Source organism: Lynx canadensis, chromosome A1 (assembly GCF_007474595.2).
Source record: "Lynx canadensis isolate LIC74 chromosome A1, mLynCan4.pri.v2, whole genome shotgun sequence".
In the NCBI taxonomy this organism is placed as follows: Eukaryota; Metazoa; Chordata; class Mammalia; order Carnivora; family Felidae; genus Lynx; species Lynx canadensis.
The window spans coordinates 204,809,286-204,837,141 of record NC_044303.2 but is presented as its reverse complement, the minus strand read 5'-3'; the positions used below and the strand labels follow the sequence as shown (position 1 = coordinate 204,837,141).

General features: G+C 38.8%; 1 protein-coding gene across 1 annotated transcript in view; it reads left to right on the top strand.

Annotated features, from left to right (window-relative positions):
- NNT (nicotinamide nucleotide transhydrogenase) overlaps positions 1 to 26,665 on the top strand; it is a 94,746-nt gene extending 68,081 nt beyond the window's left edge. The window contains 6 exon segments of the mRNA XM_030330247.1: positions 2,570 to 2,718; positions 2,720 to 2,727; positions 3,844 to 3,925; positions 22,542 to 22,660; positions 23,895 to 24,010; positions 25,696 to 26,665. Of these exon segments, the coding sequence (XP_030186107.1) occupies positions 2,570 to 2,718; positions 2,720 to 2,727; positions 3,844 to 3,925; positions 22,542 to 22,660; positions 23,895 to 24,010; positions 25,696 to 25,845 (624 nt within the window). The 3' untranslated portion in view covers positions 25,846 to 26,665.
- The last annotated feature ends 1,191 nt before the right edge of the window (positions 26,666 to 27,856 follow it).

The following is a 27,856-nucleotide window of genomic DNA, read 5'->3' as shown; positions in this document are numbered from 1 at the left end:
AAAAAGTTATCTATGATAGAAATATCTCTATGTCTGAAATACTCCTTTGAATCAAATGTTTGTTTTTTTTTTCAACGTTTATTTATTTTTGGGACAGAGAGAGAGCATGAACGGGGGAGGGGCAGAGAGAGAGGGAGACACAGAATCGGAAACAGGCTCCAGGCTCTGAGCCATCAGCCCAGAGCCCGACGCGGGGCTCGAACTCGCGGACCGCGAGATCGTGACCTGGCTGAAGTCGGACGCTTAACCGACTGCGCCACCCAGGCGCCCCTGAATCAAATGTTTTTTAATCTTTCAAATTTTTATTTAAATTCTAGTTACTTAACATACAGTGTAGTATTGGTTTCAGGAGTAGAATTTAGTGATCATCACTTACATATAACACCCAGTGCTCAACACACATACCCTCTTTTATACCCATCACCTATTTAACCCACCCCTTACCCACCTTTCCTCCAGCAACCTGCAGTTTATCTTCTGTAGTTAAGAATCTCTTATGGTTTCTCTTTCTCTTTTTTCCCCTTCTTCTATGTCCATCTGTTTTGTTTCTTCAATTCTACATATGAGTGAAATCAGATGGTAGTTGTCTTTCTCTGACTGATTTATTTTGCATAGCATAATACACTCTAGGTCTATCCACGTCATTGCAAATGGCAAGATTTCATTCTTTTTGATGGCTGAGTAACATCCCATTGTATATATATACCACATCTTCTTTATCCATTCATCAGTCGATGCACATTCCTTTGATTTAGTTTTTAAGGCAAGCATTTATTTGGTAGAACATATTTCTGTTAATTTCAGAATCTTCTAATTCAAAACTAGAAAGGATTAACAAAATCAACAAATGTTGAATGTTTGGAAGTCTCAGGCCTGGCTATTTGGATTTTCAATAAAACCTGGATTTAAGTATAGGAGGTTGGGTTAAGAATTTAAATCTTTATGTCAGATTGGGACTCTATACCTAAATAAAACCATTATGAATTTTTCTCTGGCCCTCTTGTCTGTTCATAAATATATAGATATTCTGGACTTTATTTTGTATGTGATAATCTTAGACAAGTTTACCAGAGTTTGGGCTCTGTAAAATGCAAATGCTGTGTGTGATAAGTGAGCTTAGGTCAAAAAGGATAATTACAATTCTGGCAACATTTGGATCTATCCTCTTTATGTTATTGATATGCCGCCTTTAGTCAGGTATGGCTCTCTGTTTGTTGCCTCTGCACCTTATCCTCCCTGCCCCTACCTCTGTCCCACTTCAGACGTGTATGTTCACGTCTGCATGAAGGTGGTAGCAGGCTGGGCTGTCTTCGTGTGGGTTGTCATGTTTTTTTTTCTCCTAGTGTGTTTACATGTCCCTGGAAATCCCAGTTGCTTTTCATTCTTTAAGAATACAGTATTGTCTTTTTTTTTTAAGTAATAGATTGCATTTATATAGCTTTTACATGGTATACACATTGGATCAATCATATGTTTATTATAGCCCTTTCAGAAGTGAGAAATCCAGTGCTGATCATGTAGAATGACTGCTTTGTTCATGTACAGTGATTTGCAGTTTTTTTAAGCTTATTTATTTATTTTGAGAGGGAGGTAAAGACAGAGAATCCTAAGCAGGCTCTGCATTGTCAGCACAGCGCCTGATGTGGGCGAGAACTCACGAACCGTGAGATCATGATCTGAGCCAAAACCAAGAATTAGACGCCCAACCAACTGAGCCACCCAGGCATCCCTGCAGTGATTTGAATTCTTAAAAGGCATTTGCTTCTTGTCTTTTACCACCACAGCTCCAGAGGTCTACAAATGAACTATTGTAGAAACCAGACCTGTGATTTTTTCACATGATTCACTTGTGTGGCACATTGTTGGATGATTGTAAATGAGCATGCCTTCCTCTTATTTTTTTTTTTCCCCAAGATTATTTTTTTAGTTAAAAGGGTGGGTATAAGTTTTAATGAAATGGTGTATGAACTTACTCGTTTACCTTTTGGAAGTAAAATATTTTAGGAACCTAATGATGAATCCAGTCACTTCTGTTACTGCTTCCTGGAGCTGTATGTAGTTGGTTTGGAAAAGAAGAATGTATCAACTCCCGCATTTCTTGTTTTCTTGACGACAGAGGGCAGCAGACTCCTAAATGATGTGAATTCCTATCCTTTGGATTCCTCCCTGTTGGAACTGGTAGCAGGATTCACCTGAGAGATCTATAGAGTCACCTTGTAAAATTTCTCATAGATATCGTTCTCTTTCACTCTGGTGAAATACATATGGAGGTAGAACTTGCTTAATCAGAACACAGACAGTAATAACTGGATCTGAATTTCATTAATTTCTTAATGTTACTGGTAATTTTCCATTAAATTCTTTCTTAAAATTAACTTTTATTGAAAACATGTCAGTGTGCAGTTGACTTTATAGATGTGATCTATGTGATTTTTTTAGATGATCAAATAAAAACCTCTTTAAGTGATTGTGAATGTTGTATACATTGGATACAGTAAGTTACATAGATTAAAACTTTCAAAAAGTTATGTAGATTAAACTCTTCACAGCTGCTTATTTTGTTCTCCAGGCAATGAATCGCTCCCTGGCTAATGTGATTCTTGGAGGCTATGGTACCACTTCAACAGCTGGTGGAAAACCCATGGAAATTTCTGGCACACATACAGAAATCAACCTTGACAATGCAATTGACATGATTCGTGAAGCTAATAGCATTATTTACTCCAGGTAAAAAACCAAAAGCGAAAAGTAAACAATCTATAAGAGCTGCTGGAATTTATTGTATTAATACAGTTTCTTACAATAGGAAAAAAATTGAATTGGAACTTACTTATTTTTTGAAAATGTAATGGAAACATAGAAACAACCCTCTGATTACCAAGTAAAAAATGGTGAGAATCCTTGGCTTAGGTTAATATTTTGGGAATCATATAGAGATTTTACAAACTGATGTAGAGGGTTCTCACCATGTCTTTCTCTGATTCTGTACAAATGTTTTAGTCATCTTTGAGTCTTGGTTATTTTTTTCTCAATGATCATTTTTGGGATTAATGTGAGTATTAAATTAGAAATAGTGTATGAAAGTATCTAGCTCACTCATTAGACTCAATAAATGCTAGTAAATGTTAATCTCTTTCTTATCAACAGTAAATATTTAAAAAAATCATTGAGAATCATGTGATTTCCAATAAGGTGAGGTAACATGACCTAATAGAAAGAACCTGATCTGGGAGTCACAACACCTCATTTTTGTTCTTAATTTTACCTCCAACAATTGACATGACATTGACCAAGTCATTTAATCTCCTAGCCCCAATCCCTAATTTTTCTCAGGTTTAGCTTAGTTTTTCTTTAATCCTACCTCAGAATTCTGTGGTATTACAGGTAATATATTGGCTTCAGATTAGGATTTTAACTCTATCATGCTATCGTAAGAGTTTTCTAAAAAGGAAATCTATTGATTTGACAAGTCTAGAAGTTTGCTTTCATTTCTAGTCCTGTTAACAGATTGCCCTTTTTTTTTGGCCTAAAAATATGTTTTGAAGGGGCGCCTGGGTGGCTCAGTCAGTTAAGCGTCTGACTTCGGCTCAGGTCATGATCTTGAGGTCTGAGAGTTCGAGCCCCGCGTCGGACTCTGTGCTGACAGCTCAGAGCCTGGAGCCTGCTTCAGATTCTCTGTCTCCCTCTCTCTGTGCTCCCCACTCACACTCTGTCTCTCTCTCTCAAAAATGAATAAACATTAAAAAAATTTTTTTAAATATGTTTTGATCAAGGGAGAAATTGTAGTTTATAAGATTTCAAAATAAAAGTCACATTCTTCTGTGTCCTTCATGTTCTTTGCAGGCTATGGTCTCTGTGCAGCCAAAGCGCAGTACCCCATCGCAGACTTGGTGAAGATGCTCGCTGAACAGGGCAAGAAAGTCAGGTCAGTGCTTATAGTGCCTGGTTTGCAGCACGTGTGTGAGAGGAAAGGAAAATAGAGGACTCACGTTTAGATGACTTTCTTACAGTGGAGTTTTACGTATGTAATCCCAGGTAAAGGAACTGAGTTGTCAAAACCCTATTCTAGCCTTAGTCTTGCTACCTAGTTGCACTGTCTCTAATACCACAGAACCTAAATACAGCTCCATTTTAGAAAGGGAAACTTTATTATACCGAATTCCGGGATTTTTGTTAAAGGGGTAAAACAGAAGTCCTGTTTCTGGTTGGATTTGGGGAAGGAGGTCACACAAAGCATTAGAACCACATCAGGTTGTACCTTTTGGTTTCTCTTGTTCCCACTGACTGAAGAAAAACATCTCAAACGAGAGGTCTTTGTAGAGTGAGTGGGACCCAGTGGTGATCCCGTGGGCTGATTAATGTTTGACTGCAGTTCGCTCTCCTGTTCTCATGTGCAAAGACTATTGAATGTTTTTTTCCTAAAGCCATACGTTTTTTGAAATATGGATTAGGGCAGTAGCTGTCCCTGTTACTTGGCATTTGGGCACTAGACTCTGCCCTTGAGAGGATCTTGAACACAATGAGGAAGTTGAGGACTCTGCAATTCTAGATTATTCCCATGACCTTGGATAAAGGTTTGAGGGATGTAAAGGTGGGGCCAGTGGGTGACAAACCCTTGCAGTACTTTGTATCTGCTTATGCACCTTTGGATCCCTATTTTGGAACTCTGCTGCCGGGAGTCAGTGAAGAGACTGGAGGACTGTCCTCCCAGGGGGGAGGGATACCTGTTTCCTCTTGAGTAGAGAAGCTGTTCTTTAGCAGTTTCATTGACATAGTATCATAAGTCAGAGAGACAAGCCAACCTCTATATCAAATAAGTTAGTTTGTTCACCTGAAAGTTAATGTATGTTGACAAAACTGTTAATGTCTGTTCATGAAAATCCCTTTTAGATGTCTATCTTACACTTTTTCTGGGGAAGATGATAAGAATAAGCCTAACCACATGCCTAGAACTATCAGAGCTAGTCAGAGTGTCTACACAAGATTGAATCCTGATGTCCCAGCTATTAATAGTGGTGAAGAGACTTAGCCGATGATAGAAGGGGATCTAACATTTTAGATCAGCTACATTTTTTTTCCTTCCTTCCTTCCTTCCTTCCTTCCTTCCTTCTTCCTTCCTTCCTTCCTTCCTTCCTTCCTTCCTTCCTTCCTTCCTTCCTTCTCTCACTCCTTCCCCACTCTCTGCCTTCCTGCAATCCATAGTTAGTCTGTGTTTTTCAATACAGAGAGTCAAATACTATTTTGTGGTAGGACCCAGCTTTTCTGTGATGTAGATGTTACCATGTTTAGTGTATCTTAGAGGAATGAAGATCGAGATGAGAAAAATCACTGGCTTTGTTTTTTGATTTTCACATATGAAGTCTCATTTTGGTCACTGATTCCCATTTTCTTATCCGGTATTGTACAGGGCCGCACTTTCTCAGTCATACGTTTGCCACTTAAAACATTTGCAGACCTACACAAGGAATGGATGTGTTTAAGAATCTTTTATGATTTTCTTAAAAGAAATTGTTTTTCTTTTATTCAGTCCACATGTGAGAAGTCTAACGTATTAGTAATGCCTTCTATCACCACAAATGTTTAGGACATGAGTGGCAATCTTAATGAAGTAGAGAAGATAGCTTTCCTGTCTTAGTTCTCCTTTGGGAAGGGATGATTAATCTGACATACCTCCCATATTACCCACGGACCAGCCTATATTAACCAGACAGCTTGGAAAATCAGTCAGGGTGAGGTGGTGATGCAAAGTGGGGAGCATCGTGACTATAGGGTAGTTTGACAGAAGCAGGATGTGAGGGGAGAGGACTAAGAGGGATGGAAAAAATGATAATAAAAGGAATGAGACAATGAAATTTTGGTTTCTGACCTAATTAAATGTGATTTTGATCCATGAGGACATAACAAAATTGTTTGTTTTAGGTTGATTTCTGTTACACTGCATGGGAAAAATAATTACTTAAGATTTATGGGAGATATTTAATTAAACATATATGAATAGTTTCTCAGTTACTAAATTGTGTTTTATTGAAGTAATTTTGTGAACAGAATATCAGACTTTATGTGAGAGAGAGTTCCGTCAGTTTTACTGAGAACGTTTTACTGAGAGAGTTCAGTTTTTTTACTGTGATCTGTTGAATTTTCACCATGGGCTTCATATGCAAATCTCATGTTTGAGTTAATGGAAGCAAAGTGTTCTTGCTAACACAGTGAGAGTAGATTATCCTATTTTTCCTTTCTAGTTTCTGAGTGGGTTTTTTTTTTTTTTAACTGAAAGGGAGTCATAGAAATTGTTGATTTTGTCTCATGTGTATTATCATCTTTTCCTGGGAGAAATGCAGATTTTCTTGATGAAGTTAGGAATATGTCTATCTGTAGATGCTGGCTTTCTTCTTCTTCTTCTTCTTCTCTTCTTCTTTTTTTTTTTTTTTTAGGAGACAAATGTCTGTTTGCATGAGATTGGCTGCAGCATTACCTCGTATTTTAATGAAATAAATCTGTATTTACAGTTAGCAGTAATTTCGTCCTTTCATCACTCTGTGGAGCTCCCACGGTGTTCATTGAGCACAGCTGCTGGGCCTCTGGTGTCAGTAGATCTTTGTGCCTCAGGACCCCAGCATGCCTAGCATCCAGATGTGGTGACATATTCGCACACATACCCCATTGAAATGTGCCAGTGAGGACATACGATTGTCATCAATTAGTTTGCCCAAGTGGTGCCAAGAAAAATTGCATCTGTCATACAGTCTGTCTGGCTTCATGGCCCATGATTGATTTAGAGACACTCCTGTTTTCCTTTCCTTTGGCTACAGTATAACATACTCACCGGAGCTGAGATTGCATAACGCAGCACATGACATTTCATGACAAGAGCTTCCTTTCCGAACGGCATGAATGTTCACTGACTCTAGACTTTCTCTAGTGGCCAGTACATTGTTGCTTCCCAGTTGGCCAGAACGCCTCTATAGCTTCCCTAACCTCTGCTGATCTCTAAAAGCATTTTATTACCAAAATCTTATGCTACAAAAATGTAGACATTTTTTTTTTCTCTTTATTTCCCAATCTTTGGATCAATACGATGGGCTTTTCATTATAAGCAGAGATAGTGTTCCCCAGTGAGTAATTCTTAGAAAGAGGTGTAATTTTTTCTGTTTGCAATTAATCACTGCTGGATTTTCTTTTCAGAAAGCCTTATTGCTTGGCTCACCACAGAAGTCTTTTGAATTTGTGAAACCACCTTTCAGTTTCTCTGATTTACTGACTGATATTATGTATTGCTTTCCTATTAATGTTCAACTACATCTTTCTGTTGATAATTTGTTTGTAGAAATTTATACTAGGGATTGGGATTCAAGGGTGCATAAGCGCAATTCCCACTCTCAAATGTTTATAGTTATGAGGAAAACAAATCTGTACACAAATGAATCCATGAATGAATTCCATTTAATGTGATACTATGCTAGGAAAAGTAGAGTGGAAGGAGGATCAGAATGCAGAGGAGAGGAGTAGGTAATTAACCAGGGGACGTTTGAAACCTCTTGTGCTACTCAGAACATGAATTTTTTGCAGGTTTTTAAAAATATTTAATCTTTTTCATTCTCTGTCTAAACACATCTAGCTGCCATTGGTATTTGCGGTTTAATAGTGCTTTACAGTCTCGTGTGGCATGGCTATCGGTTTAAATATATGTTATTTTTTGCTAAGGAATCCGTTCTTTGAAGATAGTTGAAGATGAAATATTTTGTCAGTCTAACTGGATTTTCTTGTTTTTCATGGATTACATATAATTCAAGTAAACAGAGTTCAGCCTTCTTGGATTTGTTATGTATTGGGATGCAGGAAGAGATAGGACATTCAGATTTATAAGGTAATAAAGGCACATGCTTCTGAAGAGAATAGATATTAATTAGGCCTGATAAAATATTCCGAAATTTGAGTAACGAAAGAAGACATTTTATTTAGCATTTCAGCGACAACTTGCAATACATTCTTTTTAGACATGACTATTCATGTTAATGACCATTCACTGAACAGATAGTTATATAGTGTTTGGTGCCAGGCACCGTTCTAGGTCCTGAGAATAGGTCCTTGAGTACACGGATGAAAATTCTGCGTATTCACAGTGAAATGTACATTCACGGGGAGGTTGTATCATAGGCTTGAAGATTCTGACTTGGAGACACTTACCGCCCCATTGTGTCTTCAGCTCAGATGCAGCTGAAATGATGACAAACAGCTGTAGCATAGAAAATTGTATCAGAATTTCGGAGTTACAGCTGGTACTACTGGGTGATGAATTAGCCAGTGCTTCAAGTTTTCTGAAAGAATGTTATTTCTTTGCACTTTGCTCCGAGCCTGCCTTTTTGAAAAACATAGTGGCCAGGAAGGTGGGTGTGATGGGACTTATTTGTGTAATTAGTCATATGAATGAAACTTTTGGTAGAAGGGAGGAAAACCCAAGAAAGTATGTACATTCACTCACGTCTGTGTTCAGCCTATTGTATAGAATTGCCAGTAATTTCTCAGATCAGAGGTGTCAGTTGTGCTCCTAAAAAGCGACCCTGTTCCTCGCGGGTTGACTGTTGGCCAGACCACCTTTGGCCTTCTTTTTGTATTGTTCGTAGCATATTGGTGTGGTGGAAAGAAAGCCTGTGATTTGGGTATTTTGTAAAGGCTCTGCCATACCCTTGTAGGACTCAATTCTTGGACACGTTTGTCACGGGCATTCTGGTGGTCTGAGGGAGAAACTTTTACTACTCATGAAACTGGTGCCTCTGACCATCAGGGTGGTTTTTGGCTTCTTGTTCTAGTATTAGTCATAATAAACTCTTTGAGCCGATGTTCTTCGATGAGGTTCATGTAAACATGGCGGAGTATAAATAAATAAAAGCCCTTTTCTCATTTCATGTTCCAGTTCTTCACTATCTTGCTGACAATTTCCATTTTATGGTGCTCACTGGCTATTGCCTTCCAACAGCTGTTCTGCAACATCATTACAGTTATTCAGACAGGAAGATAAAATTATGTATAATTCTTACCAAGTCTCTGTAATATGCTGGAATATAATATTTTAGAACATTAGTGAAAAATAAATTTTGGTTTTTTCCTCTGATATAACTCTTTATAGTCTTGTTGGTTATTTTGAAATAGAAAGCGTGTCAGTAGTCATACCGTTTCTATTCTGGGCTTGGTTGCTGGATTTGGTTTAGTGATGGAAAAGCCAGATTTGGGCACAATCTATAAAAACATCCTCAGAGTGGAAAGGGTAGTGTGACGCAGTTCTGCAGAAGACTGCATTGATGTTTGCATTGTCATCTGACCTGATCCTCTTTTAAAAAAAAAAATTTTTTTAATGTTAATTTTTTTGAGAGAGAGAGAGAGAGAGAGAGAGACTGAGTACAAGCGGGGAAGGAGAAGAAAGAGAGGGAGGCACAGAATCCCTCCCTGGAGAAGCAGGCTCCAGGCTCTGAGCTGTCAGCATAGAACCTGATGCGGGGCTGGAACCCATCAACCACGAGATCATGACCTGAGCCGAAGTCAGGCGCTTAACCGACTGAGCCATCCAGGCGCCCCTGACCTGATCCTCTTTAGATGACTTCTCATTCTTTGGCTGGACCTCAGCATCACCGGGCACTTGCACAAATGGAAAACGTGACCATAGCCTTCTGTCAAACATTTTCTCATTCACAGTCATAGGACAGGTTCTGTTATTCTGTCTTGGAAAAATTGTGCCCCTGAGACATTTTTGTAAGCTCTTTAACATTCATAATTTTTTTTCCTCCAGAAGGGAAGGCCATAGATGAACACCAGATTTCAGACCCGAGTAGCAGTTCAGCCCTTATTTGCCTTCAAAAAAAGAATGAAAGGTACATAATGTTCTCTAGTTCTGGCTATTGGAAAGTTCTAGGAAATTAAATGAACATTTTTTTTTCATTCAGAATTGTACAAGTGAGTTTGTCTGAAGCACTGCTTCGAAGGGCTTTCACAATTTTCGAGAGGCGGGTGTCTATCCTTTGGCCTAAGAAGCCTTGCCAGAAAGTTGATTCCACAGCTTTTCCCATCAGTCCATTTTTGAGGGTGGCAAGGAAGATTTTGTCCCACTTCATTACTCTGCTTATATTCAGATGGATAAGCTAACCTTGCCCAGCTGGTCCTAGCCTTTTCACCAGTAAGGACGGTGTGTGTTATGTTTACCCCGCTTCATGTTTTAGAAGGTTTTATTCTCCACTGCATTTAGTGCAGTTACTTTTTAAAACAAACAAACAGACAAACAAAAAATGCCACTTTTCCTTGTGCTTCTCGTCAGTGACTTGTAGCTGTCAGTCAGAAGTTCTGATCAGAATGTGATGAACCAAAGAAACCTGCCCTTTCAGATCCCAGCATATTTTTCACAGGTGAAATGCACAATTACATTATGAAAGTAATTGAATGTAGTAACAGATCCTTCTGTTACCTTCATAGACCCTCCCCAGAATGGAGCACTGCCATGTGCAAACATAGAATACAAAAATCCTTAAGGTGTATGTTGCCACCAGGGACTGTGTGTTGCACCTGCAGTGCAGCTCCCAGCCTGCTCTGTGACACAGTACAGTGCACACGTATTCGATGTAATTCTAGATAAAGGAGGCCTGCCTGAGGAAGTAGTTGGATTAGAGAATCTGTAAGGTCTATTTTAACGCTTTTTTTTTAATTTCTTTTTTAAGTTGTTATTTGAATTCCAGTTAACACAGTATTGTATTAGTTTCAGGTGTACAATTCCATACAACACCCGGTGCTTATCACAAGATACTCCTTAAACCCCATCACCAATTTAACCCATCCCCCCACCCGCCTCCCCTCTGGTAACCATCAATTTCCTATAGTTAAGAGACCATTTTGGTTAGTATCCAAAATATATAAAGAAATCATAAAGCTCACCACCCAAAAAATGAAATGATCCGGTTAAGGAATGGGCAGAAGACATGAATAGACATTTTTCCAAAGATATACGGATGGCCAACAGATGCATGAAAGCATGCTCAACATCACTCATCATCAGGGAAATACAAATCAAAATTATGATGAGATACCACCTCGCACCTGTCAGCTTGGCTAAAATCAACAATACAAACAACAGGTGTTGGTGAGGATGTGGAGAAGGGGAGATCCCCCTTATACTGTTGGTGGGAATGAACACTAGTGCAGCCACTCTGGAAAACAGGGGAGTCTCCTCAAAAAGTCAAAAGTAGAACTACCCTATGGTCCAGCAATTGCACCACTAGGCATTTACCCAAAGAACACAAAAATACTAACTCAGAGGTTTATATGCACCCCAGTGCTCATTGTAGCATTATCTACAATAGCCAACTTAACGGAAACAGTCCAAATGGCCATCGACTGATGAATAGGTAAAGAAGATGTGGTATGTTTACACAATGGAATACTACTCGGCTATCAAAAAGAATGAAATCTTGCCATTTGCAACAACATGGATGGAGCTAGAGAGTATTATGCTAAGTGAAATAAGTCAGAGAGACCATATGAAACATATCTTTAAATTTTTTTAAGTTTTTTTTTTTATCCATTTTGAGAGAGAGAGCAAGCGTGGGGAAGGGGCCCAAGCAGGCTCCATGCTGTCAGCACAGAGCCCAACATGCAGCTTGATCTCAACTGTAAGATCATGACCTGAGCCAAAATCAAGAGTCGGAAGCTTAACTGTCTGAACCACTCAGGCACCCTGAAACATATCTTTTAAAGGTACTTTAGTGAGAGGTTAATGGTAGATTTTCTTTCATTTTGTATACCTTAAAATTCCATGATGACAGTTCTTTTCTCTCCAGTCTTTGAAGATTTTATCCCACTGCCTTAAGGCTTCCCTTGCTCAGAGATTATTACAGGTTCAGTTCCAGACTGCTGCAGAAATCTCTCAGCGCCTTGATCCCACATTTCTCAGCCTCCAGAACTCAGCCACCCGGTTTAAAGTATTTTGTTATAGCAGCCTAAACAGACCAAGACATTCTTGTTCAGGGAGTTGAATGGCGTTCTCCCTGAGAAATATCATCGTCATTAGCGCCCTTGAAAAATTCTTTTACTGGAGATCTTTGGATGATAAATGACAAATATCTGAGAAATCCCAAGGTAGGGGAATGAGGAAAAAAAATGGTGAACTGACTCCCAACAATTGGTTCTGAGTGTGGAAATTGTGACTCCGTCTCACCTGCAACCCCGAGGGAGAAGTGGCCTCAGGACAGAGGGGTGAGGCCCACAGCTTGTCCCACGGCCCGGCCCCAGTGCTGACTAGCAGGCGACAGCCATCCACAGCCCGCTCCCCAGCCCTCTATTTTAACTCGAAAGGTTTTATTGATTTATAAATATTTATGGTTAAAAAAGAAGAAATAGGCTTTCCACAAATGAAACTTTAAAAAAATTTCCCCATGTTATGTCTTTTTTCTCATTAATTTGCGAACTTCCTAGGATCTTAGAATAACATTTAAGAAAATTGTGGGATGATGGTATTGGGAAGGCAGAATTCCCAAATGCAGTCTATGTAATTTAAAAATATAAAACACAGTAAAAGAACTACAAAGCTGTAATCATCAAGACAGTATAGTATTGGCACAAAAACAGACACATAGACAAATGGAATAGAATAGAGAACCCAGAATTGGACCGACAAATGTGTGGCCAACTAATCTTTGACAACGCAGGAAAGAGTATCCAATGGAAAAAAAGACAGTCTCTTTAGCAAATGGTGCTGGGAGAACTGGACAGCAACATGTAAAAGACTGAAACTAGGACACTTTCTTACACCACACAAAAACAAACTCAAAATGGATGAAAAACCTAAATGTGAGACAGGAAGCCATCAAAACCCTAGAGGAGAAACAGGCAACAACCTCTTTGACCCCAGTTACAGCAATTTTTTGCTCGACACATCTCCAAAGGCAAGGGAATTAAAAGCAAAAATGAACTATTGGGACCTCATCAAGATAAAAAGTTTCTGCACTGCAAAGGAAACAATCAACAAAACTAAAAGGCAGCCGACGGAATGGGAAAAGTATTTGCAAATGACATATCAGATAAAGGGTTAGTATCCAAAATTTATAAAGAATGTACCAAACTCAAACCCGAAAAACAAATAATCCAGTGAAGAATTGGGCAGAAGACACGAATAGACACTTTTCCAGAGAAGACGTCCGGATGGCAAACAGACACATGAAAAGATGTTCAACATCACTCATCATCAGGGAAATACAAATCAAAGCCACACTCATATATCACCTCACGCCAGTCAGAGTGGCCAAAATGAACAAATCAGGAAACTACAGATGCTGGCGAGGATGTGGAGAAATGGGAACCCCTCTGCACTGTTGGTGGAAATGCAGACTGATACAGCTGCTCTGGAAGCCAGTGTGGAGGTTCCTCAAAAAATTAAAAATAGAACTACCCTACAACCCAGTAATAGCACTACTAGGAATTTATCCAAAAGATACAGGAGTGCTGATGCATAAGGGCACATGTACTCCAGTGCACTTTCAACAATAGCCAAATTATGGAAAGAGCCTAAATGTCCATCAACTGATGAATGGTTAAAGAAGATGTGGTTTATATATGCAATGGAATACTACTTGCCAATGAGAAAGAGTGAAATCATGCTATTTGGATGGAGCTGGGAGGTGTTATGCTAAGTGAAATAAGTCAGTGAAAGACAGATATCATATGTTTTCACTCATGTGTAACTTGAGAAACTTAACAGAAGGTCATGGGGGAAAGAAAGGGGAAAAATAGAGAGGGAGGGAGGCAAACCAGAAGAGACTCTTACATACATAGAACAAATTGAGAGTTGATGGGGTGTGGGGGAGAGCTAAAATGGGTACTAGGCATTGAGGAGGGCACTTGTTGGGATGAGCACTGGGTGTTGTATGTAAGTGATGAACCACGGGAATCTACCGCCAAAACCAAGAGCACACTGTACATACTGTATGTTAGCCAATTTGACAATAAATTATATTAAATAAAAACACAATGAAAGAAAGGAAATTAGCCATTTGAACATCTTGAGTATGAAAACATTTTGCACAGTAACTGGCAAAATGTATAACCAAATTGTTGCAGGTTGTAAAAAGATTTTTTTTTTAAATCTGAAGAGATTTTGCAATATTTATAATAAATAGTAAGAGGTGGTAAAATGGGGAAAACACTCAATACTGTAGGATGAGGCCCAGTTGTCTCTGTAGTTTCTTTGTCTTATTGTTGAATTGGGATACTTGACTCTTCTTCATGTTTATTGCTGAACTAAATCTGGATATTTTCATAATGCAAGAAGGAAATGTAGTTAATTTGAACGGTTGTGGTAAGATCCATGTGGTGAATGTTTTCTACTCTTTACTAGTCCCCACATGTCAAGAACCAACTGCTGTAATTGCACCCTGGTCAGGACATATTGTCTCCATGACCCACAATCATGGGAGTAAACATTGTTGTGTCCCTTTGGAACATGTGGTGTCTAAAATCTAACGTGAAGTTGCGAAAAGTGTAAGAATAGGCTTTATATCATCATGTACTATAAAAAAGTTTTAAGAAATAGGGTGTCTTTTGAATTGCATCTTTACCAAGTTCTATCCAGGTCACGCAAATATTTACAAAATAGCCATTGTATACCCTCTTACTTATTTTTATTCTTTCTTGGGTAGTTAAAAGGCTCTGAAGATCAGTTGATTTATTTGAGTAGTCATTTCACTGGTTTTGACTGTGCCTGGGTCTGTCTTTAATCAGGGACCGAAGGCCTTAGTTTTTATTCTATAATGTTTTGCAAAAGCTATCATTTTCATATTTGAGAGAGGAAAACAGCAAGAAATGTTCAAATTTTTCTTGTTTCAAGATAATTGAAGAGATTATCCTGACTTAATAACATTGTTGTATCTGGTCAGTTGAGGAAACATGCTTTTTTGCCTAATAGTATCGGTGGAAGGATTATGTATAGCCTTTTAAAAATTGACTTTATCAAATAAGTATGTATTTGAATATTAGTTATGACCAAGTTCCCAGTGAGTGCAGTATTCACAATTACTGCCTTCGTCTATTTTGACTACATAATTTCTCTAGTCTTTTGATGTAGTTGTGAATACAAAGAACTTCTGGCTTTTATTGGACTATATTGATATTTACTAGAATTTCAAGGTAAAAATTAGAAGCCAACCAAAAACATGTTGACATCAAACTACATTTGTTTTAATGAAAAAAATGTGTATTAATTTTTATATAAGTGATCATTAACATTGTATTTGTGTGAAAATACAGAGAGCATTTATATTACAGAAATGTATTGGAATAGAATTTTATTAATTGCAGCTTAATTTATTAAAGGCTTATTGTGCTTGCATTGGTCTAAAATACTTTGTATAAAAAAACTCTTTATGTGAACTATCTCACTTAAATCTCACAATATCCTCTGAAGAGGTTTTATTATCATTCCCATTGCACACAGAGGAGGCGTGAGGCATACAGATCAAACTGCCCAAATGCTGTGAATCCAGGCAGTGGCACTCTACAGCTTTTAACTGCTGTTTCTTGCCACTTCCCTAAATTCTTTCTCTAAAAAGCGACGTAAAAATGTATGAGTCCGTGTACCTTACTGGGCACACTGTGTTTCTTAAACCCTTTCCTTCCCTCCCTCTCTTGGAATCCCTATAAGGAGTGCCAGGTGCTGTGGGAGCTGACAGATAAGACACGGTTCCTGTGCTCATGTTGTGCCCAGTTTGGAGGGCACAGTCATGTCAACCAGTTACTATGATGCAGTGCATCGTAAGGAGGAGATGCATAAAGAAAAAGTTCTGGGAACATGGAATATCTTTTTTTTTTTTTTTTTTTAATGTTTATTTAGTTAGAGAGAGAGGGAGCAGAGGCGGGGGAGAGAGAGAGTCAGAGAGAGAATCCCAAGCAGACTTCACACTGCAGTGCAGAGCCCGACACGGGGCTTGAACCCACGAACCACAATATTATGACCCAAGCTGAAATCAAGAGTCAAATGCTTAACCAACTGAGCCACTGAGGCACCTTGGCAGATCTTTGTGATCTCATTGTAGTATTTATTTTCCTTCTGTAGAATCTTGTAGACAGGCACAGCTAATTCTGCTTAAGCATGTGTACAATAAAGATAATTTTCATGGCTCAGAGGAAAGAACTAAAGGCTAGTAGGCTTTGCATTTTGAAATTCTGGATATTCTTCGTATGATGATGGAACATTAATGAGCATTGTCCATCAGTTCCTGGAAATTGCTGGTTATGGCCAAACCATTGTCTGGAATAATTAACTTTAATACTGACTTTGGAGATTAGTCAGTTATATGGGCCAGAATTGTTATAAACTCACATTGGCTTATCAGTGTGCACATATATATTTCTAAAAATTTAGCGTGTTCTGTTATTTCTCTCAAAACACTGGCATTTTCTTGTTAGAGCCTTGCATGTGTTTTTCTCCAACCTTAGAGTCTTAAGGTTTGGTATAATAAATTATTATGCTAACAGATATAAAATGGTCTATCATTTGGGATATTTAGCATAACATTGATTAGCTTTGTGATTGTTTACCCTTCACAACTAGCTCAACAGAAATAATGTCTTTATGCAGTCTGTAGCTAATTAAAAATTACAGTAACAACAAATACATTCAGAGGTCTTTGATTTCTAATCTGGCCCAAGACATGTCAGTTAAAGCATAAAGATGATAGCTAGATGGATTAATTTAAAGATAAGCACGGGGGGCGCCTGGGTGGTGCAGTCGGTTAAGCGTCCGACTTCAGCCAGGTCACGATCTCGCGGTCCGTGAGTTCGAGCCCCGCGTCAGACTCTGGGCTGATGGCTCAGAGCCTGGAGCCTGTTTCCGATTCTGTGTCTCCCTCTCTCTCAGCCCCTCCCCCGTTCATGCTCTGTCTCTCTCTGTCCCCAAAATAAATAAATGTTGAAAAAAAAAAATTAAAAAAAAAAAAAAAAAAAAAAAAAGATAAGCACGGGCAGTATTAAAAACAAATTAATTACTATTGTTTTATTAAAAACAATAAAATTACTAGAATAAAGGAAGGATACAGAATTGAAATCCAAAAGTAATTTACATACTGTATATATTGACTTTTCAGCTAAAATAGAAACCCTAGTTCCTGGAATTTTAGGACTAGAAAGGAAGTTTGTGGTAGGCTGAATAAAGGCCCTAAAGATGTCCACTTGTTTTTCTTTTTTTTATTGTTTTTAAGTTTTTTAAAAAATGTTTATTTATTTTTGAGAGAGAGACAGAGAGAGAGAAAATATGAGTGGGGGAGGGGCAGGGAGAGAGGGGTACAGAGGATCTGAAGCAGGCTCCATGATGACAGCAGAGAGCCAGTTGTGGGACTTGAACTCACGAACTGTGAGACCATGACCTAAGCTGAAGTCAGACACTCAACGAACTGAGCCTCCCAGTCACCCCCAAAGGTGTCCACTTTAATCCCCAAACCTGTGAACATGTTACTTCACATGGCAAAAGGGACTTTTGTAGATTTAAGGCAAGGATTTTAAGATGGGGAGACTATCTTGGATTATTCACAGTGGGCCCATGTGATCACTATGGTTGTCATAAGAGAGAGAAGAGGGTCAGAGTCAGGGAAGGAGATGTTATAATGGAAGCAGAAGTCAGAGGGATGGAGTGATAAGCAGGGAATGGGAACAGCCTCCAGAAGCTGGAAAAGGCTATATTCATGTCATTCTTTCTTTGTCTTTCTTTCTTTCTTTTTCTTTTTTCTTTCCTTTCTTCTTCTTATCTTCTTTATTTCTTTCTTTCTTTCTTCTTTCTTTCTTTTCTTTCTTCTTTCTTTCTTCTTTCTTTCTCTTCCTTCCTTTCCTCCCCTCCCCTCCCTAGGGGGCTCCACACCCAACATGCAGCTCAAACTCATGACCCTGAGATCAAGATTACATGCTCTACTAACTGAGCAACCAGCCACCCCTAAAATACTATATTGTTACTAAAGTACTAAAATGATATTTATGTTCATATTTGAGTCTTAGTAAGTCTCAATAAGTCTGATTTATTGAGCATATACTTTGGTTCCTGGAGATTTTTTTTTTCAAATGTTTTATGTTATTGCCACTACAAAAAAACACTAAAATCTTAAAGAAGTTACCTTAACCAGAGAGTCCACTTACCCCTGCAGAAGTGTTTTCTCTGAGGCAATTTGAAAACAGCTGCAGTGCTGAAGACAGCTTGCATTACCACATGAAGAGTGGGAGCCTATATTGTCAGTATTTTGCCTTATTTCTTTTGTTTTCAGGAGTGATTGAAAACTTTGGTTTGATATAGACTATGACATTAAGATAGCAATGTCTAGTTTAAAAAGAAAGCAATTGGGGCACCTGGGTGACTTAGTTCAGTGTCTGACTCTTGAATTAGGCTCATGTAGTGACTTCATGGGGTCATGTGGGACTCCGTGCTCCCCATTGGGCTCTGTGTGGGAGTCTCTCTCCCTCTCTCTCTGCCCCTCCCCTGCCCATGCACTCCCTCCCTCTCCCTCTCTCTCTCTCTCTCTCTCTCTCTCTCAATAAATAGAGAACATTTTTGAACCTAAAAGAAAGCAATCTTGTTTTTAGAGAACATTTAAAATTTTTTCTCAGGTGTTGAACTGTTACAGTCCCCAAAACGACAGGAGAATTTGTGGTGGAAGAACTTAAACCCTATGAGGTGGTGAGCATGGTCTGGAGTGAACTAATGACTGGAGTGAAACAATGACTGCCCTTAATTGTATTTTTGCTAGAACAAAACTACAGCTAGCCCACTGAGGGGAAAGGTGATGAAGTAGTTGAGATAGATGAGACATATTTTTCTTCTGTGTCTGTTTGTTCATGCAGATATTTAATTTTTTTTTTTTTTCTATTTTATAGCTTGTAGCACTGTTGAAACTTTCTGGGCTCTCAATTATTCTCAAAGAACACTGCGAATTGGATTTTTGGAACTCCTTTTTTTACCCATCCAAGCAGAGAATAATAAGTATTTCTCAAACCGTTTCTACACAGTTTATATAGCCCTTGGCAGGATATGGGCTGATAGTAACAGCCGGTTACTACTCCTGGGAAAACTGAGACAGTGAGAGTCCTTAAGTAACCTGCCTAGCAGCAACATAACTAGTAAAACCTGAGCTGTCAACTAAACAAAATACCTCTCAAATATATATCTCCCTTATACTACTATAATGTATAGAGCTAAAAGTTCAGACTCTTGAGGCAGAAAGACCTGAGTTTGAATCCCAGCTGTAACTATTTACTAAAAAAGTTACACAAACTGCATAGCACATCAGGAAGAGCCAGCATTGGCCGTTGTGCCAGAATATATACCAGCAGCCCCCCTTACTACATTCTTGCTTCTTTCTGTTACGTGTATGGGTAAAGCTCTGAAGCTCTGCTTATTTAATGAAGGACTGGGTTGAATCACTTGCTCTTACGTTCTAATTCTTTTTGTTTTATTTTAATTCTTTTATTTTATTTTATTTTATTTAAAAAAATTTTTTTTTCAACGTTTTTTTATTTTGGGACAGAGAGAGACAGAGCATGAACGGGGAGGGGCAGAGAGAGAGGGAGACACAGAATCGGAAACAGGCTCCAGGCTCTGAGCCGTCAGCACAGAGCCCGACGCGGGGCTCGAACTCACGGACTGCGAGATCGTGACCTGGCTGAAGTCGGACGCTTAACCGACTGCGCCACCCAGGCGCCCCTAATTCTTTTATTTAGAGAGAGAGAGAGAGAGAGAGAGTGAGTACATGAGTTGGGGGTGAGTGGGGGTGGGGGGAGAGAGAGGAGAGAGAGAATCTTCAGCAGGTTCCACACTCAGCATGCAGCCCGATGCGGTGGCGATCTCACGACCCTGGTGTCCTGATCTGAGCCAAAATCAAGAGTTGGGCACTCAACTGATTGATCCATTCAGGCGCCCCAGTGTTCTAATTCTGGATGGAGAATTTTAAAGATGATTAGGGATAGAATGGAATAATATATGAGAAATCATTTGTAAATGGTGTTACAATATAATAGCATGAAGTATTAAGTTATTTTAAATGAAGTTAATTTTTCCCACCATAAAAAGTGTACATTCTCCTCCTTTCAGCGACTGTGAGGCTGGGAAGATCCCGGCTGGGCAAGGTCACTGATCTCACTGTCCTCCTAGCCCTTCGGGGTTTCCCCAAAGCCCCTTAATCACATGGTTTGATTTCTCCCACAAAAGTGTACATTCTCATAGAAAATCGGGAAAAATATATTTAAAAAAGAGGAGAAATAAATGATTATCTGTTGTATAACTGCATAGGGGTAACTGTTTTGTTTCCTTTTAGCCTGGGGTTTCTGATTTTAATAAACATAAATTATTATTTAGGGGCATTCGGTGATCTCCAAACTAAGATAAAAATAAATTTGATAAGAGGAGAGTACCTGTCACTTGATGTCCCCCCCCAACTACAAGATCCCCCAGTAATTCAGACTCTTCATTATCACTTTAAAAATTTTGTTTAAATGTTTATTTACTTTTGAAGGAGAGAGAGACAGAGTGTGAGTTGGGGGGTGGGGAGCAGAGAGAGAGGGAGACACAGAATCTGAAGCAGGGTCCAGGCTCTGAGCTGTCAGCACAGAGCCTGACGCGGGGCTCGAACCCACAAACCGTGAGATCATGACCCGAGCCGAAGTCGGACGCTCAACCGACTGAGCCACCCGGGCGCCCCTTCATTATCACTTTTAAAGATGTGGGAAAATCCCTTATCATCTATTTGGGCAATTAAATGGCCATTTTAAAGCCCTTTTCAGGTCTGTGTTTTTGGGAGGGGTCAATTCCTGTGCTGCTTTAATCTGTTCCCAGCAGGACCTCTATTAACAGTGGGGACACGGGGCGCCTGGGTGGCGCAGTCGGTTAAGCGTCCGACTTCGGCCAGGTCACGATCTCGCGGTCCGTGAGTTCGAGCCCCGTGTCAGGCTCTGGGCTGATGGCTCAGAGCCTGGAGCCTGTTTCGGATTCTGTGTCTCCCTCTCTCTCTGCCCCTCCCCCGTTCATGCTCTGTCTCTCTCTGTCCCAAAATAAATAAACGTTGAAAAAAAAATTAAAAAAACAAAACAAAACAAAAAAACAGTGGGAACACCTGACTTGGCAGCAGTTTCTGTGTCTTAAATGACATGATTTTTGTGTGAGCCAGCAGTGTATTGTGGCGGCCCTAAAAGCTAAGGCCGACTTAGGCATCATTGTCAAGGAAAGGTCTAAGGATGGGATTTTCTTGCTGTGCCTTATGCATCTAGATTGCATCCAGCATACTGTATTCACTTTGGGGGACTGAGATTTGAGCTGGATATTGCATTGTGGAAATGGGACTCAGACAGCAGCGGATCTGTCAGCGTTGAGTAATTGAAAGAATTGAGGATGTTTTGCTTAGTAAGCATCGTAGGATAGCTCAAAGGAATCCACATATGAAAGAGGGAATAAACTCATTATGGCTCCAGAGCAAAACTACAGACCTTGGAAAGCAATGAGATAGGGGTTCCCTTCGGTTTGAATATGAATGTGTGTGTGTGTGTGTGTGTGTGTGTATGTGTATGTGTGTGTGTGGTGTGTGTTATAATTTTTGAGATTGTCTAGTAATGGAATAGACCTTAGGAAGGAGTAAGTTTCTGGTTACTGAAAGTGTTTAAACTGAAGTCGGATAGATCCCTGCCAAGAACTACTATCAAATGCATTTCTTCACTGGATTCATTCACTCATTCACTCACTCACTCACTCACTTTTTATTGAGCCCTTCCTGTGTGTCAAGCACTGTGCCCAGTGCTGAGGAGACAGAGATCAATACTGTGGGCAAGGGGCTGGATTAAATGACTCCAAAGAGATCCCATTATGGTTGTGGTTGAAAGAAATTGCTTGATGCTTCAGTTTCTTTTGCCTTAATAAAAGTGTGGAGCTCTGATTTGTGTATCACTCTGTCTTTGAAACACTCCAGCATGTTGCTATCACATTTCTTCTGGGATGCAGAGTAATGCTTCATATCATTTTCTGAAAGATTGTAGGCTGTTAACTCCTGTCCATGACACTATTTTATTTCTCCAGCTTTGAACATAGAGGTTAGAGTTGAATGTGAAGTCAGCTTTTGATGGAATAATGTTGATTTTTCATGGCAAGTGTTTAATTCCAGGCTGACTTACATAAGTTTTTAAAGATTCAAGATTTATCAGAAAGTATCATGAGAGAACATAATGCTTATTAAATGTAAGGTGATCTTATTTATTAATGTTGTTGGAAATTCTTTGTACTTAAAACATATGGAAGAGTCAGGTTCTAAGGTTACACTTATTTTTTGAGAGGAGTTATCATTTGTGTATACTGAGATATTAAACCTCCAACTTCAATATTTGTAGATTGATCATATATCTGGACTAGTTCTAGTCCCGCCTGTAGAGATCAGATAGTACCAGGAAAAGCAGAGGTGCCAAGAACAAAGTGTGCAGATTTGGAGGTGATGTTGGGGTCTCTGTACATTTTGGCCCATCAAGTAAGGCCAGCTGTTCATTTGTTTCATGTCTAGGTTTGGAATTCACCCAGTTGCAGGCCGGATGCCTGGTCAGCTTAATGTGCTGCTGGCTGAGGCTGGGGTGCCATATGATATTGTGCTGGAAATGGATGAGATCAACCATGATTTCCCAGGTAAGTGGTAGAGGCGATGCTGAAGTCTAAATATTCTAGTCTGAATAAAGCAACGCCCGTCTTAGGACGTAAATTGTGGGATTTCTGAACACCCACTAGTCCAATGAAGAGTAACCTACCCCTAGTAGGTGTGCAGTTGGAATGAAAGCAGTGAAAGACGGTACTGAATAAGGCACAACAGATTTGTGAGTAGCATGGGTACTTTGTGCCTTTGAGGGGTGGTGAAAATCTTGAGAGATAGTGGAGCTCATTGCAGAGGAACTCGGAAGAGATCTGGCTTTGGGATCTAGGTCACAATTCTCGCTGTTTGCATTAGATCCAGCCTCAGGTTCCTCATTTATAAAATTAGTTCTGTTGCTAATTTAATGTATAATGCTAGCCAGTGTCTGAGATTTTCCTGGCTTCTAATTGTACTGATTCATAATCAATAAAGTAGTTTTCTATTTTCTTTTAAAGTACTAGGATTCAGTAGATAAGGTGCTGTACTTTATGGCTGTCATTGGGTAGATGTTGAATGTTAATGACATTTGGCCCAAGATCATGTTTGTTAAAGTTAAACCAGTTCCCCTGGCAAGTATCCACGTAAACTTAAAAAATACTGTTTATTAGAGAAAAATAATGAAGTTATATGTGTATCTACATTCACATGGCATTTTTGGCAAAGTTCTAAGGTAATTTATATTATAGTCCTTAAAGAGGGAGTTGGACATTTTATTTTATGCCCCCTTTGAGATTTCACTGTTGCAAAATTTTGTGTGAAACCTGCCAGTTCCAGGAATTGTGGGCACAGCTGTTAATACAGTACAGACTCTTAGACCATTTTCTTTGAGACATCAAATAGCATCATATGTGGTCATTTTAAAAGTTGAAAATGGAATGCCAGTCTTCTCAAAAATAATATAACCAACAAGATCATTTTGAGATAATAAAAAAATCGCAAAGTCAGATTAGGTAGATGCATCTGGGGGGAGGGAAAGCACAATAATGTAAGCTCCAGTCAGCATGCTCAGGTTCACATGCAGGACCTACTGCTTTTAGCTGTGTGGCATTGGCTAAGTTACCGACCCTCTCTGATAAAGCTCTTTGTACAGTGCCTGGCACAAGTGTGCATCCTATAAATGTTGGCTTTTGTTACTATTGTTATAAAGTGCAGATCACTATAATTTGCCTGAAAAAAAATGAAAGTAGCCTATTTGAGACTTATATTTTCTCTTTTTTTCCCTTTATTACGTAGACACCGATTTGGTCCTTGTAATTGGAGCTAATGACACTGTTAATTCAGCAGCTCAGGAAGACCCCAACTCTATTATTGCAGGCATGCCAGTCCTCGAGGTCTGGAAATCAAAGCAGGTAAAGTTTCAGACTTGTGTTTCATTCTCATAGTCAAATGTCTCTTCAGACATGCGCACAGAGCCATCCTGGTTCACTCGGCGAGGAGCGCTGATGCCTTTTAAAAGCCGCAGGAGCTTGAGTGGGCGTAGGGCCTAGCTCTCTATATCCAGCTTCTGTCTGTTCGGTGACCAATAGAGAACCTGAGTGAATGCCCTGGTCACCATTAGAACCAAACGATATTATGTGGATGGATTAACAAAATCTGTAGCCACAGCTGAAAAAAGAGCTGTGAGCTTTTGGAATGAGTCTGGCTGACTTCCAGATAGAGTCCAGTGAAGCAGATGGCTTCCCTCTGGGACAGTGAGTCAGTATCATTGCCTTCATATACGAAGATGAGCATGTTTTTTCATTTAATTTTTTAAAGGGAATTTGTTGTTGTTATGGGGTGTCTAGAAGAAAGGTGATTTAGAAATCCAAACCATAACGTGGCATAAGGAAGCAAGGCCTGCTCGCGCACATCACCTCTGTGGAGGCTCACCGCTGGGTCATAGAGACTCAAAGGCTTATACCTTTCCCCTGCCTCATTTGAGGGACATGTCTTTACTACCCTTAGGCCAGATCTGCATTTTAACAGTCATAATTATGTAATTATGTAAGTACATTTCCCTTTGTTTCTCTTCATTGAAAATATGGGAGTGTGATACGCACTTATTCATGTGTAGATAAAAAATTACTGCATTCGTCATCAAATTGGAGAATTTGAAGAAGACTATACTAAGGCTGAGTGAAGTGTGAATAAATTTAGACTGCTTTCATTTTTGGATAAACTACCTAGACAACCACAGAAAGGCTTTTTATTTTCCTAAGAACTGACTTGCTATTTAACAGGATATCACCATCCATAATCCATGTAGGTGTCAATGACTATACTACATCAATATTAGAGACAGGTTTGCTTCTTCCATTTTGCTTTGTAGGACTGTAATATTAGTTACTACCTCTGTCATGTGATGGGCTAGATTGCTCTTTGGGCTTTTGTCTTGGCACCTTCTTTTTCTTTTTAATGTTTATTTATTTATTTTGAGAAAGAGAGAGTGCTAGTGAGCCAGGGTGGGGCAGAGAGAGAGAGAATACCAAGCAGGCTCTGTACTGTCAGCACGGAGCCCGACCTGGTGCTTGAACCCACCACTGTGAGATCATGATCTGAGCGGAAATCAAGATTCAGACACTTTACTGACTGAGCCACCCAGGCGCGCCTGGAACCTTCTGATGTACTTTGAAGTGGTGGAATAGGAATCATGCCATTTTCCCATTAGAAGCTTATGCACTAAGTTTGGTCTCTTTAACACATTAGAGAAAGATGCTTATTTTTCTGAGTAGAAAATGTTACAGGGTCTTTATAGAGAAAAGCTCTGAGAAGAAAATCACTTGTAATCTTATGTTTCATAGATAAACTATTTATTGTTAACAAGATTTTTCTCTCTTGGATGTGAGTATGGGCACATTTAAAAAATTAAAGTTAATACAATGTGTGCCTGCATTAAAAAAACGACTCCTTGTGTATTTTAGAAAACTGTGTACTCAAGAGTTAGTAGTGGTGATGCTTCATTTAAAGCTAGGGCAGGGCAGTGTGGGCATACCTGTCACATCCCAGCCCAGTCTGTTAAATACACTCATTTTGTCCCTTAATCTTTGCTCCTTAGGTCATTGTTATGAAGAGGTCTCTGGGTGTTGGCTATGCTGCAGTGGACAATCCAATCTTCTACAAACCCAACACGGCCATGCTTCTAGGCGATGCCAAGAAGACGTGTGATGCGCTGCAGGCAAAAGTGAGAGAATCCTACCAGAAGTAAATTTTCAAGACCAAGCTGTTGTCCGATAAAGCCACCTCTTCTGTTGTGGGAACAGGCAAATAAAGTATCACTCTATACAGCTGATAGACATCTGTAGCAAAGCTCTTGGAAGAGAAGGAAGACTGAAGAATGCAAAGCAAACAGGGATATTTTTCAAGATCCCTTGATTTTTTTTTAAAAGATTGAAAATTCTGAATGTCCTTCTGTGCATATTTTTTGTGTTATGAATTCCAAAAGTATTTTATAAAAGGAGAAAGAACAGCCTCATTTTAGATGTAATCCATTTGGATTTTTTTATTCTTCCTCAATGGTCAACAATATTTTAAGAGATTAAGTTTTTAGGATCTTAGGACTTATATACATGGATCTGAACACTCTGACCTTGTAAACATTACAGGTACCTTCGTTTATGTTTTTTCAACAAAGATTACTAATTTGAGACTTGTGTCAACTCCTGAGCTATCCTCTTACCATTTAACCATGATCTGAATTAACCATATCAAATTGGCTTCAACTTTTCAAACTGTACTACCAATTCTAGATTTCAGGGATGTATTTTCTCACTTCTATTTTAATACCTTAAGGGACTAGGTAATCTTTCAGAGATGCTGGAAACAATGACATCATTTGCTTTGTATGTTTCATCAGGACACCAGTGAAACATATAATTTGAAATCAGTATTGTATTCTTAAGAATCCCATTTCCAATCAGAGGTGTTTTTAATTTCAATCAATTTATAAAGTGTATTACTGTATTAAGTGCACTTGAATGGAATTCAGCTATTTGACTAATAAATTGAGTTCATCATGTTTGCGTAGAGATGTAGCAATGGTCTCTGGTGAAAAAAGGCTCAAGTGAATAGTTTTGCTGGTTACTACCATCCGGGGAAGACTTGCCGCTGGGAAATAGATGAAATTACTCGCTCCCTTAATTGTTGGCAAGAATTTTTTTTTCCAAACCAGAATGTGTTTTGAGGTCTTATGTAATTGATGACATTTGAGAAAAATGGTGGCCCTTTTTTTTATTAGCTACCTCTTTGTTTATCTAAACATCAGTAAAGACCATGTCTTTTTGCAGTAAAAGTGTAGATTTTCTTTGTGACTTTGCTACTGTGCCAAAAGCTGTATATAGGTGAATGAATGAGTGAATACTTGGAATATCTGTCTCTCTCTGTAACTAATTTGGTACTAAGTTTCTTGAAATAATTATAAGCACATATAAACTATCTCTAAATCAGAAAAAGAATTAACTGTTGTGAAATTTTTTACTGTAATGCTCATGTTTACTCAGTTTATAACTCACAATATCTATTGGTTTGGTAATCAACTTCTGTTTTGCTGTGCTTGAGATTAAGATCTGTTTGTGTGTGTTTGTGTGGGTGTGTACATGTGTTTTAAAGCAGGAAAGGCTCCTTTTAAATTTTTAAGTAATAAATGCAATTTGCTAATGGATCTCAGGTCATTAGTAACCTCAAGTCTGAATTACATCATGAAAGTTCTACTAGGAAAACAATAAATCGTATCTTTATGCCCTTTTCCTTTTCCCAAAGTACTTGTGGGTATATCTGGAAAGCAGCAACTTGGTTTTTTTTTTTTTTTTAATGAGATAATTCCTGGATTCAGCTTAAACTAAAAATAATGATACTTGGATTTATTTATTTTTGTTATTGTAGTAAATCTTTTTCTATATTTTCAGAATTTAGGACCTCATTCTTTGCTGCTGACTAATCCTTTGTCATCTAGTTGTATTACTTGAGTTAAAAACTATGCTTCAGTTGGTTTTATTTTGCTTTATTGCTTAGGATATTTAAATGATTTTTTGGATACAAAATTTCTTAAATTAATACTCCCAAATGTTGGTGACCTTGGATTATTTATGGTGAAGTCTAAAACCAACAGAAATAATTTTCATCCATCCTATTTTATTGTTCTTTTTTTTCTAAGGCATACAACTGGAAGATATGACTTATTTTTTATTCTTGTATTGTTACACTATGTATAGATATTCAAC